Consider the following 13,824-nt stretch of genomic DNA (forward strand, 5'->3'; position numbering starts at 1 on the left):
AGGTTTTAGAATCATAGAATCATAGAATCATAGAATCATAGAATCAGTCAGGGTTGGAAGGGACCACAAGGATCATTGAGTTCCAACCCCCCTGCCATGGGCAGGGACAGCTCACACTACATCAGGCTGGCCAGAGCCTCATCCAGCCTGGCCTTAAACACCTCCAGGGATGGGGCCTCAACCACCTCCCTGGACAACCCATTCCAGGCTCTCACCACTCTCATGGGGAAGAACTTCTTCCTCACGTCCAGCCTGAATCTTCCCACTTCCAGCTTTTTCTGTTTGAAATAAATTCCTTCACTGTAATATTATATAATATTATTTGACGTTTGTAATGTGCTATTCCTACTAACAAATTATGTTTGAGTTACTTAGTCATACAAAAGGAACTGTTTTTAAGACATTGATGAATATATTCTAGTCAGCATACAAAGGAGATGCATATGAATGAGTGGAACACAGAAGTTCTGGCAACATTGATTACTGATATTTGGGTTGGTTTCCTACATGATCATAAACACACCTCTATATAATTTGTACATTAGGCCAATTAACATTTCAGTTGCTTCCTTATTGCAAACGAATAGAAAATAATGCTGAAAGGATTGTGAATATTGATGTCAGAAACCAACTATGCTTACATGGACATACCTCTTTAGACAACCTTCTCTTTTGTTGTCATACTGACACACAAGTGGCTTCAGGCACATATCTGATGCCTGTATTGAGAACAATCCCAAATACCTGCTTCCTTCCCAGACTGACCCAAATCAAATCATAGAATGCTTTCAGTTGGAAGAGACCTTTAAAGGTCATCCCGTCTGATCCCTCTGCAGTGAGAATGGACCACTTCAACTAGATCAGGCTGCTCAGAGCCCTGTCCAACCTGACCCTCAATGTTTCCAGGCACAGGTCAGCTACCACCTCTTTGGGCAACTTTTTCCCGTGTTTCACATCCCTCATCAGAAAAAAAAGTCCTCCTTATATCTAGACTGAACCTGTCCTTCATTATACCTTGTCCTGTTGCAACAGTTCCTTGTAAAAAGTTTGTCCCCATCTTTTTTATACGGCTCCTTTAAGTGTTGAAAGTCCACAGTAAGGTCCTCCTGCAGCTTTCTCTTCTGCAAGCTGAGCAACTCCAATTATCTCAGCCTTTCTTCACAGAAAAGGAGTTCCAAACCTCTGATGATTTTTGTGACCCTCCTCTGAACCCACTCCAACAGGTCCATGTTTTTCTTGTGCTGAAGATTCCAGGGTTGGACTCAGTACTCCAGATGAGATCTCAAAGGAGTAAAGGGGGAGAATCACTTGCCTTGACCTGCTGTCCACACTACTTTTGATGCAGCCCAGAGTGCTTATTAAACTCCTGGCCTGTAAGCACTCATTGTCAGTTTTTCCTTCCAAGTGCTTTTCTGCAGGGATGGTCTCAATCCCTTCATCCCCCAGCCTATACTGATACTAGAGGTTGCCCTGACCCATTTGCAGGACCTTGCTCTTGGCCATGCTGTACCTCAAGAGATTCAAATGGGTCCACTTCTCAAGCTTATCCAGCTCCCTGTGAATGATGTCCCATTCCTCTGGTGCATCAGCTGCATCACTCAGCTTGGTGTCATCCTGCAAACTTGCTGAGGGTGCACTAATCCTGCTGTTTATCACTGATGAAGATATTAAATAGCACTAGTCCCTGTACTGACCCTTGAGGGTTGCTGTTTGTCACCAATTTCCACCTGGTCATTGAGCCATTGACCACTACCCTCTGGATGTGACCATCTAATACCTTATCCAACTAACAGTCCACCCATCAAATCCTTATCTTTCCAATACAGAGTGAAGAATGTTGTGGAAGGCTGTGTCAGATGCCTTATGTAAGTCCAGATCAATGACATCCATAGGTCCTTCATATTCCACTGAAGATAGCTAGGTGAAGATGTGCTGGCTGTGTTGAATCACCTCCCTGTCCTCCATATGCTTTGGCATAACCTTTAGGGGAATCTGTTCCATGGTCTTCCCAGACATAGAGGTGAGGCTGACATGTCAGTAGTTCTCAGGGTCTTCTTTTTAACTGTTTTTAAAATGGGTGCATTTTTTCCTTTCTTCCAGTCAGGACTAGGGACTTCATCTGACTGTCATGACTTTTCAGATGCCTTGTCCATAAGAGCATCACCTATCATAAAGTCAGTCGGTGTTCATTTCTCTTTATTTAAGAAGTTTTATCTTGATTTTTCTTCCTTTACGCTCCTTTTTTGTCCTCTGTATTCAAGAGTTCCTAATCCCACACTAGCTACCTTTAACATTGTGCAGAAAACAGTTGCTGTCTTGAGTAGGAAGCCTCCTCATTGAGTTATGGCTTTATTTCTAGAGCTGTTCACTTATACCTGCAGACAGGCTTCAGTGGAAATCGCCTGCAGCAAATTACAGAATCATGGAGTCACAGAACATTAGGGGTTGGAAGGGACCTCAAAAGATCATCTAGTCCATCCCACTCCCTTGCCAGGGCAGAATCACTTAGATTTGCTTCTGTAGCAGTGGGCTCCTCCTTATCAGACCATTGTATTTCCAACCATATATGTCTCTGACAAACAAGCAGATGGAGATTGACAAAGCTTGTTTGACAAGCAAAAGTCTACAGGCTTGATATGGGCCTTATTTTCCTTCTATCCTTTCCATTTCTTTATCTTATATCAAATCAACTAAATGAAGCTAGCAAAACATGTAAGAGTAAACCTTGTTCCATAAAAGACATAGAGAGAAATTATTTTAAATGATGAGAGATGATATTTCTTCTTCTTCTAATAAATTATATTAGTCAGTATTTCAATGGTACTTTCATCTCATTGACAGATTATGACCTACTGAGAAAGAACTAAGTATTAAAATATGCAAGAGTCTTAATACCTTAATATTCATTAATACTACCAGAAAATTTGGAAGAATCTATCCAGCCTCCAAAACACAGCTGTTATAGGCTTAACCAGCTCAGAGTGTAAGCAGAAAATGTTTATGCCTGTTTGACCTGTCTGTCAAACATGCAACCTAATTTCTTGCAAGACCTGTTAAGAGTCTAACTTCTACATTAGCTTTCCATCTGGAATCACTGGAACTATAGAATCCATGTATTTTGCCTAGGACTGTGTTCAGTTTCAGTAACTGTGTTGGTTATTTTTCTTATTCTGTAAGTGGATTCTGATGTATGTACAATCTACTTCTTTATGAGATGAATGATATATGTGTAAAGAAGGAGGTCCACTTAATCTATTTTTCTCTTATCCACACAGCAGTAGTGCTAGTCCAGGCACCATTTCAGAAAACACACCAAGTAAAACATCATTTATCACTGGTAATTCTTCTCCGTCTATAAGAAGACACATTAAATAGATTTCTCTATATTGTAAATTAAACTATTTCTTATCCACCCCAAAAAAATGCGAATTAATAACATTAAGTTACAAAGTTTGCTAAAACTGAACACATGCAGACGAACCATTAGACAGTTACAGGATTGTACTGAAATGCTACATAGGTCTCTCCTAAAGCTTTTAAGGTTTATGGTTTAAATTATTAAAATGATATGCTGGAAATGGAAATAGTTATGCATTTCTAGTATTTTAGTTATTGCTGTTGTCTCACAATCTTAGTATACACATGCTAGAAGTTGCATTTATGTATATGTAGTATCAAATAGTTACTACCCTGAAATTTTTTAGTGGAAATAAGGAAAGCAAGCAGAAGGAGAAAAGAAGACTTAAATTTTTTACTTTAAAAAAAAATGGAATGAGATACAGAGAATGAACAACAAAACTGATTTGAGGCAAGGGACTACTAACACACTTTGTGTGTGTGTGAGAGAGAAAGAGATTGAGAGAGAGAGAGAAAGACGGAAAAAGAGAGAGAGAGAGTTGGGGAGAGCATGCTTCTTTTAGAAGCACTGCCCTCCAGGTTTTGTTTTGTGAGCACAGATCTGTATTGGTGCTTAAAAACATAAGAATAGAATGGTTAGATTTTGCCTTTTTGTTTAGAATGTTTCCGTATTTCAGGAATGATCCTGATCTTATAATTAAGCTCTTAAGGACGTTATTTTGTTACAGTATTTTATCCAGCACATGTGAATTTGCCTGTCCCCTCTGTCAAACTGGGAAGGTACAAATACAGAGAAGGACACAAGATTGTTAAGGGATAAAAATAATCAGAGGGCTGGAGCACCTCTCCTAAGAAGACAGGCTGAGTTAGGGTTGTTCAGCCCAGAGAAGAGGTGGCCTTAAGGAGACCTTACACTGGCCTTCCAGTACCTGAGGTGGCCTGCAAGAAAGCTGGGGAGGGACTGTTTATAAGGGCATGTAGCACTAGGAGAAGGGGCAACGGTTTTAAACTAGAGAAGGGCAGACTTAGACTGGACATTAGGAACAAGTTCTTTACTGTGAGGGTGGTGGAACACTGGAATAGCTTGCCCAGGGAGGTGGTGGAGCCCCCACCTCTGGGATATTCAAGGGCAGGTTTGATGATGAGCAGCCTAATCTAGTTGGGGATGTCAAGGATGACCATTAAAGGTCCCTTCCAACCCAAACAATTCTATGATTCCTGTCTTGTCTTGAATCAGTGAATGGCTCAGAATACATGACCTGACAGAAGGCCATGTCCTTCTGCTTCCTTCCACTCTCACCTTATGACAGAATGGATGTGCCTCTCCTGTTGTGATCTCCTCTTTCTGCTATTCTCAGTTTTCTTTCCCTTAATTAGTTTTATGAGTAGGTTTGCAGAGTCGTGCAGTAACTCGTCAGAGTTTTCTTACTATTAAAAAAATCATCTGTCAATTTATTTGCAACATGTAAAAATTTTTTGTTATTGTTTTAGGACACAGCAGGTCAAGAGAGGTACAGAACAATTACTACAGCTTACTACCGGGGTGCAATGGGCTTCATTTTAATGTATGACATCACAAATGAAGAATCTTTCAATGCTGTGCAGGATTGGTAAGTAAAACTTGGAATTCATATTAATTAGCACAAAGATTATTTGATACCACTAACCTGTTGTGACAGTGTAGATTATTTTGGAAAACTTATTTCTAAGTGCAATGCCCAAGCATTCCTATACTGAAGCACGTGGTGGAGGTTTTTCTCAGAAGAGACTGAATACTTTAAAATGTTTTGCATGTAATTTATTGCATCCACTGTGTTTTCTATGATTTCTGCTAATGTAATTTATACTGCTGAAACCAGCAACATGCTAGTGTGGAGGCTAAGTGCTAAGATACCAGAAAGTGCTTCCATATTTCATAGGGGAAAAAAAGAGATACCATATATGTAGGATAGCTTTTAATTTAATTTTTCATCATGTTGTTTTTAACTGTAGTTGGTTATACATTATACTCTCAATCTTGTGACTCAAATGTAAAAGTGATGAGAAAACTTAATAGCAGAACCTAAAATAGTTGGCACCTTGTATTTTGTGAGTATCAAAATGCCTCCACATAAGTGTGTCATTTTAATCAGGCATTGATTAGTCAGGAGCCAAACAGTTTAAGGCATTTTAAGTAGAACTGACTGCAAAGGCAGGCTATAGTTAATCTGAGTGATAGCTTTACAAGTTATTTTGAATCTGAGAGCTGGTGCTCTGAGTGTTTTCAAGAGCATATGCCATGTGTGTCCCCCATGCTCTTTCACATGCTGTTCCTATGGGAGAGCTGTGTTTGAAAGAGGATTTTGTTCAGTTTGTGTGATTTTAATAGTGGCTTTTAAAAAAATTATTTTAAGATATGCACTACGATGTACTTTGGTTTTTTTACAGTCTTTGACTTACTGTTGTTGTAGAAAGTCTTACTGGGCATCTTCTCTCTTTATACCTGGGGTGTACACCTTGGTCTGTATATGCTAAGCCTGTTCATTCACCACCCTGAAAATGAGAAGTGAGAATCTTGATTCTGCTCCACAAGAAACAGGATCTTGTGTGGCCTAATATTTCTTGTGTAAACTCTAGTAGTCTAAGCACTGGCACTCCTCCATGGTCATAAAGGGGCAACTCCAGGGGGTGTTCTCCTCTCCGTCAATTATCTGTATGACCCCACACAGAATTACTCTTACAAGCATCTCTTTGCATTTAGCATTTACCAGAGAATAAATAAGATAATATGACTAGTATAGAACAAGATAACTAGCTTTTGGAAAGTGGAATGTATCTGAGAGGAGTCTCTGCTTGACACTCAAAGAGAAAGACACGTTTCCTCACTGTGACTTGTTATGCCAAAGGAATGTTTCGCCAGTTTTGTTCAAGCTGGAGATATCATGCTGAGTGCTTGCTGTTGCACATCTGTGAGTAGTGCGCGATTCAAAAGCATGATGCAGAATCTCCTGCCTAACAGGAGATTGCTGAAAGTGTTATTCATAGGTGCTGCTGTGAACAGTTAGCAAAATCAGTGAATTGTAGTACACCCAACCTTCCATCTGAACCCAAAGTTGTGGCTGCCAGCATCACTGCCTCCTGAAGCTCTTTCTTTCTTTTCCTCTGCAGTTCTTTGTCCATGTGTGGATTTTGTCTAACATCTGGGTTAACTAGGTGATAATGGCTATCTAGGACCAGCTGTAATCTGCAAATATCATTGCCCCATCTCATTGCAAACCAGATGGCATACCATGTATTATCTAGCTTCCTTGGACAAAACTGCTTCTTTATAGCAAGTGTAAACAAACATGAGCACTTATTCATTTCCCCACCTGTTTGTTTTCTAGCCTCCTAGATCTGGTATTATTGGTACTCTGTCTCCTGGTGAAAAGTAACTAGACTACATGTTAACTAAAAAAAAGTGCCCTGTAAAATGAAACAAGAAAATATTTAAAAGCTAGAGTTCTTAAATGGTTTGTGAAATATGGATTTTTTTCCATCATTTTTATCCAGAAGCTATACAAATAGTTGGCATCTACTATAGAAATTTAGTGGAGAGGAGGGAGTGTATGATTGTGACAAGTGCATCTGCATGATGAAGAGGATGACAGAGGCAAAGTGCCTCACTTGTCAGGATGAAATGTGGACTTGCTTATTTTTATTTTGAATTTCGTAAGCACATTTTCTGCCCTGCTTTTCTTCCTCTGTTTTATTCCTCCCATCTCACAGCTGATAATTGATTTTCAATAGCCCATGCCCCAGTTTTGGGGACAGTTACGAAACTACAGCTTGCTTCAGAATGGGAGAAACTAAAGACAACTCACAATTTCCAATTCTGCAGAAAAAGCAAGCATGGCTATGTGGATGTGTCTGCATTTGTGAAAGGCATTGGAGAAAGGAAGGGAAGCTTTTAAGCCTCCCTGGGACTTAAAATGCCTTTTACCTTTGATAAATGTGCCTCTGAAGGGAGTGATGCCATTTCATATGCCTGCACAATGGACCAAATCCAAGCTTGAATCACCAAGTTTCAAAGCTTTATCCTGTCTGCACACAGGACGATGAATCTACAGGTGCCTTTTGGGTTTGGTTTAAAATGTGTGTTGGGATGGTTCTTTAAAAGCAGTTAGTTCAAAGCAGTTGTACTCCACAGAATCAGCCAGTTTGGAAAAGACCTCAGAGATCATCATGTACAACCTTAACACCTCCTGACAAATAAACCATGCCTCCAAGTGCCACATCCAATCTTTTTCTGAACACCTCCAGGGACGGTGACTCCACCACCTCACTGAGCAGCCCATTCCAATAGCCAATTACTCTTCTGTGAAGAACTTTCTCCTCACCTCGAGCCTAAACTTCCCCTGGCACAGCTTGAGACTGTGTCCTCTTGTTCTGCCACTGGTTGCCTGGGAGAAGAGACCAACCCCCACCTGGCTACGGCCTCCCTTCAGGGAGTTGTAGAGAACAATAAGGTCTCCCCTGAGACTCCTCCTCTCCAGGCTAAACAGCCCCAGCTCCCTCAACATCTTCTCATAGGGCTTGTGCTCCAGATCTCTCACCAGCCTCGTTGCCCTTCTCTGAACATGTTCAAGTATCTCAGTGTCCTTCTTAGATTGAGGGGCCCAGAACTGGACACAGTATTCAAGGTGTAGTCTAACCAGTGCTGTGTACATGATGACTTCCCTGCTCCTGCTGGTCACGCTATTCCTGATCCAGGCCAGGATGCCATTGGCCTTCTTGGCCACCTGGGCACACTGCTGGCTCATGTTCAGCCGGCTGTCAATCAGTACCCCCAGGTCCCTTTCTGTCTGTCTGCTCTCCAGCAACTCCGACCCCAGCCTGTAGTGCTGCATGGGGTTGTGCAGCACCCAGCACTTGGACTTGTTAAATGCCATCCTCTTGGACTCTGCCCATCTGTCCAGTCTGTCAAGGTCCCTTTGGAGAGCCCTTCTGCCCTCCAACAGATCAACACCTGCCCACAACTTGGTGTTGTCTGCAAACTTACTAATGGTGGACTCTTATCTCCTTATCCCGATTATCAATAAAGATATTGAACAGGATCGGGCCCAACACTGATATAATCAGGGGACACCACTAGTGACTGGCTGCCAGCTGGAAGTGACACCATTCACCACCACTCTCTGGGCCTGGCCAGAGATAAAGTTCTTCACAGAACAGTAATTGGCCAGTGGAATGGGCTGCTCAGTGAGGTGGTGGAGTCACCGTCCCTGGTGTTCGTAAAAAGATGGGATGTGGCACCTGGAGCCATGGTTTAGTTGTCAGGAGGTGTTAGGTATTAGGTACTAGGTTGGACTTGATGATCTCTGAGGTCTTTTCCAACCTGGTTGATTCTGTGATTCTGTGAATAAGCTGAAGTCTGCCCTCTGGAAGTCTGAAGTGAGGGTTTTGTTGTTGCTCCTCCTTGTTTCCCTGCATATTGAAAACTCCAATGCTGCACCCTAGATATCCTCAAATGGAAAGCCTTCTTTTCAATCTGAAGTGTGCCTGACATTTTTCTTTTATAATAACAGATAGATAGTTATACTTTTGTACACCATGCCTAGCTTAGTGTGAATCTGTTCAGATGTGAGAAATTCTATATCTAATTTTACAATTGACATTGTACATAAAAAAAACCAGTATCTGTAATTTTATGTAAACATATAAGCACCAATATAAGCAACAACATAGTAACTAAGCATACAGCTCTGTGAGGCTGAGACAGGGTTTTTTCTAAAAGCTTAGCCAAACAACTTGAAAGCCCAATAAATTTCAACTATAATGCAGACACTCTAGAAAACGTTCATAACTTACCCTCCTTAATTACAATAAAAAACTTTAAAGATAGCAAATATGGTAGCACCAGAAGCTGTAAGCTAAATAAAGATTTATTGTGAGATTCAAAGATTTTTGGCATGAGGAATCTTGAGAAATTCTTCCTTCTACAGTACATTCAGCTGACCTGTGTTTTCTGAATAGCTGTGTCCCAGTATAGTTTCACATGTGCTGCAATAGATGCTGTTTAGATTAGCCTAGCTTGCACACAGTTTAGACTGTCTCACAAAATTGATAGACCTTTAAAAATTTTTTTACCATTTGGACATTTTTCATATCACCTATGGACTTTATTAGTAGTTAGTCTAAATGCTAAAAAATGCTTTGATAAAATAATTGAAGGGTATTTCATTTCAATTTCATGTCAGTTTCTGAACATGTTGCCTCTGACAAAAATGCCAGCATCAGTAGTCATATAACTGAACAGTATTCTCCTTTATAGATACAGATTTTCAGAAGTTCACAAGGATCAACAGATTCTGTTTTTATTCAGGGAGAGTGAATGTGTGCTGAAAATCTGTCTGCTGGCAGAAACAGCAAATCAAACATGCTTTGACTCAGCAGTTCTCCTTATGAAGCTCTGCTGAGGTTTTGAAGCTGCCTTTTCCAGGAAGCTTTTTCCTTCAGAAATGTAGCTGATGCTTCACGTTCAAGATGAGTAGTCACTTGCAGTCACTTAATGTGTATTGGGCAGGCTAGCCTGAAAAAAATGGAGATTTGGGGAAGAGATTTATTTCTCATAAATAAGAACCACTTGTAAGGCATTGTTTTTTGCCTGGCCAAGATCTAAATTGGAAACAAGGAATAACCAAAACCATCTTTTTGCTGAATTCTTTAGTCAGCATCCACAAATTTCAAGTAGTTGTCCTACTGTAATCTGTTTTGCTTTAACAATTTATTCTTATTAGATCTGAAGGGAAAATACATGAATGTTGAGTGTGGCTTAATGCCACTTCAATGCATTCTTGTCTTAGTTCAGTTATAGCACCACGGTGGTTGCATTAATTTCTCTTTTATACTACCACCTGCAGCATTTATATTTGTCAGCCTTTTTCATCATTACATTTCAGAAGGAGCTGTTACGTCCCCTTTCCTTCTAGAGGTTCAGTCCACATAAGGTGTTAGTTTTACAGCAGTGATACCTTATGGTATGGATGAAGGCTTTGTACTATCTTTGCAGTACGTTGAGTTCTATAGAAGTACCAGGAAAACAGATACCTCTGAGTTGAAGTCAAACCCGTTTTTACAAATACAACTTTTCTAGATTTATTAGAATGACTTAATTGGAGTGGAAGTCCATTTGCTAAGCTGAGATGCTAGAGAGAGACAAAACGCATGTTGTGTATAGGTGTTAACACTCAATTTCAGTTGCCCCTCTGCACCTGAAAACACTGTCACAGCTTAAAGTGTTTGTTGGGATATGTCTTTGTCATTGTCTGGTGACTGCTGAAGGCACTGCATGAAGAATTAAAAAATGGAAAATTCCACATTGCACAAGTCTCAGCTTCAATGATGTTTTCTTGGGAGTCACACAAGGCTGAAGGAGCCTGGGAGGTTTTGAATCACTGAAGTCTTCAGACATTCTGTGCTTTCTATGCATGTCAAGATCTACAGAATTGGTTCTTGCTTTTTTGGCAGGAAAGACAGCATTCTAGGAAAAACTTTCATTGCCTTCATGTTAAAAAAAAGTATTTATCAAAATTTTAAGATGGATTATGATTATAAATTTTCTTAAAAATTCAGAGTGTCTTCCATGAAAGATACTTCTCTTTCCTATTTCTCTTGCTTTTTCACCTGGTGTCATTTAAACAGCTCCTCCTTATCAGTCTGCTCAGACTCATCAAGTTTGAGAAGAAACTGGCTGACAGAAGGTACATAATCTTCTTACTTTATGAAGGAGACAGAGGCTTAGGACAGAACAGGCAATTTGTGATTTTAAGAACTATGTTGTGCTGTGTTTACTTCTTTATTTCTGTAGGAACTATTTGCAGAATTTAGTACTGACTAGTATACCCTTGGGACAGATGAAAATTAAATTAATTTAAAACTGTGTGTCCTTCATCTGTGCCCATAACACATGGGAGATGGTTATTAGGAGTTGAGTCCGGGCAAAGACAAGAGAAATGAAACAGCAGCCATCAGAAGACCAGCACGGATCCTGAGCTGTGTGATGTGAGTTCAGCCATCACCAGAAATGTGAGATTTTTTTCCCTATAATATACCTGGCTTGAATTAAATTCTTCAAGGTGTCATTTGAGATTGTTTTAAAGTGGAATTTTAAAGAGTGACTATACTTCAATCAATTGGAAATGGTTACAAACTGCACCAGGGGAGATTTAGGCAGGTATTAGGAAGTACTTCACTGAAATTGTAATCAAACACTGGAATGGTCTGCCCAGGGCAGTGGTGGAGTCACCATCCCTGGAGGTGTTCAAGCAACATGTGAACTTGGCGCTTAGGGACATAGTTTAGTGTTGACCCTTCAGTGCTGGGTCAAGGGTTAGACTGGATGGTCTTTGAAGTCTCTTCCAACCAGATATATTCTGTGATTCTGTAATTCAAGATAATATTAATAATTAAAACTTTAAAAATATAAGAATTCACTACAACATGTGCTTTGCAGACAGATTTACTAGACATGCCAGTACATGTTGTCATTCTGGACACCACTGTGAAAAAAAAAATTGTGTTGTTTCTTTAAACTATTAGCTTTTTCTTTCCTTTTAGCACCTCAAGCAAACTGTAAGTTAGAAGCCACAGCTGTAGTGCTCTAGAGATTTTATCTTCTGTCCTCTGTCATGTCTCTCTTGTAATAAAGGACATGGTGGCATTTCTTGAATTGTAATTAAGAGGGAAAAAATTGAAAATGCATTAGTATGTTAATGGGTGAATCTAAAAAGTCCTCAAAGCAAATTAAGCCCATTAAGTTAATGTCAGCACTACTACATGCACTTCTGAAGGGCATATGTTCTAAATAATACCTTCTTTTGGCTTGCACCTCTACAATTTCTGCCTAATGTTGATGTTTAGCACGTTTGTTCTACAGACAGGCTATTTTTATATTACCTCTCAATATTGAACTTAGTTCTATCATTTAAGAAAAAATCCATTATTTGCTGTGTATCATGGATCAAATTTAGAAAACGCTTCTAGGTAAATTTAGCCTCCATCTCTCTTTGCCAAAATGTACAATCTGACATGCAGCATAATTTGTGCAGTTCGGTTGCACGGAGTGCAAACACAAGCCATAAACATCATTTGCAGCACGTGTCCCCAGGACCTTGTGTCCAGACACAAGCTGCATTGTGTCCACAGGTGATGCATGCACAGGGAGTCTGCCAAGCAGCTAATAGCAACCTCCACACAGCAATGCAGCTTAGTGCTGACTGGAAAAGTATTCTAATGGAGCACGCCAATATTAGATGTATTAACTTGGGCTAGATATGGAAAGAGATGTAAGTAGCTTCATTGTATTTTCGACGTACAGTTTCAGGCAAGCAGATGCAAGAAGTTGTGCATTGATGGATAGTTTCATGTCATTGTGGGCTCTAGCGAACCTCACGATGTTCAACAAGAGCAAGGGCAGGGTTCTGCACCTGGGCCAGAACAATCCTCACTGTCAATACAGACTGGGGGATGAGGTGATAGAAAGCAGTCCTGAGGAAAAGGACTTGGGAGTGCTGACAGATGAGAAGCTGGACATGAGCAGAGAGTGTCTGCTTGCAGCTCAGAAGGTAAACCATGTCCTTGAATGCACCAAAAGATGTGTTGCCAGTAGATCCAGAGAGGTGATTCTGCCACTTTGCTGTAGGGAGACCTCACCTGGAGTACTGCATCCAGGTCTGGAGCCCTCAATGTAGGAAGGACATGGACCTGATGGAGCAGCTCCAGAGGAGGACCAAAAACATGATCAGGGGATTGGAGCACCTCTGCTACTAAGACAGGCTGAGGGAACAGGGGTTGTTCAGCCTGGAGAAGAGGAGGCTCTGGGGAGATCTAATAGCAGCCTTTCAGTACCTGAAGGGGGCCTACAAGAAGAAGGGAGAGAGTCTGTCCTGGAGTGACAGGACAAGGGGCAATGGCTTCAAAGTGGAGAAGAGCAGATTTAGATTGGATGTTAAGAATGGGTTCTTTACTATGAGGGTGATGAAACATTGGAACAGGTTGCCTGGGGAGGTTGTTGGGGCCCCTTCCCTGGGGATATTTAAAGTGGGGGTCAAAAGGGTTCCAGGCAGCCTGATCTAGTTGAGGATGCCCCTGCTGACTGCAGAGGATGTTGGACCAGATGACCTTTGGAGGTTCCTTCCAGCCTGGACCATTCTATGGTTCTCCTGTTTAAAACAAAACACAGATATTGTTCAAATTATATTCTGTGAAAAGAACAGAGTGAAACTGAAAGATGAATATTTCAAAAGAATCTCTCTTTGGTGTTTTTGGCTTTGTTTTGTTTTGTTTTGGTTTTTTTTCATTTGCATCTGTTTCTGCACAGTGGGTAAACATAAAGGGAAAGGGAACTTGTATTCTTTACAAACAAAACTAGGAAAAGTGACATTTTACCATTTGAAATGTTTTGGTTTTAATTTCATGATGTGTACAGTATCCCTTTTAATGTTCACT

The 13,824-nt window shown here is 40.5% G+C and overlaps 1 protein-coding gene across 1 annotated transcript in view; it reads left to right on the plus strand.

Annotated features, from left to right (window-relative positions):
* Positions 1-13,824, plus strand: part of RAB3C (RAB3C, member RAS oncogene family) — a 129,434-nt gene that overhangs the window by 46,721 nt on the left and 68,889 nt on the right. Inside the window, exon 3 of the mRNA XM_054397851.1 lies at positions 4,849-4,967. Coding sequence (XP_054253826.1) covers positions 4,849-4,967 — 119 coding nt within the window. The remainder of the gene's footprint in view (positions 1-4,848; positions 4,968-13,824) is intronic.

Source organism: Indicator indicator, chromosome Z, assembly GCF_027791375.1.
Source record: "Indicator indicator isolate 239-I01 chromosome Z, UM_Iind_1.1, whole genome shotgun sequence".
Lineage (NCBI taxonomy): Eukaryota > Metazoa > Chordata > Aves > Piciformes > Indicatoridae > Indicator > Indicator indicator.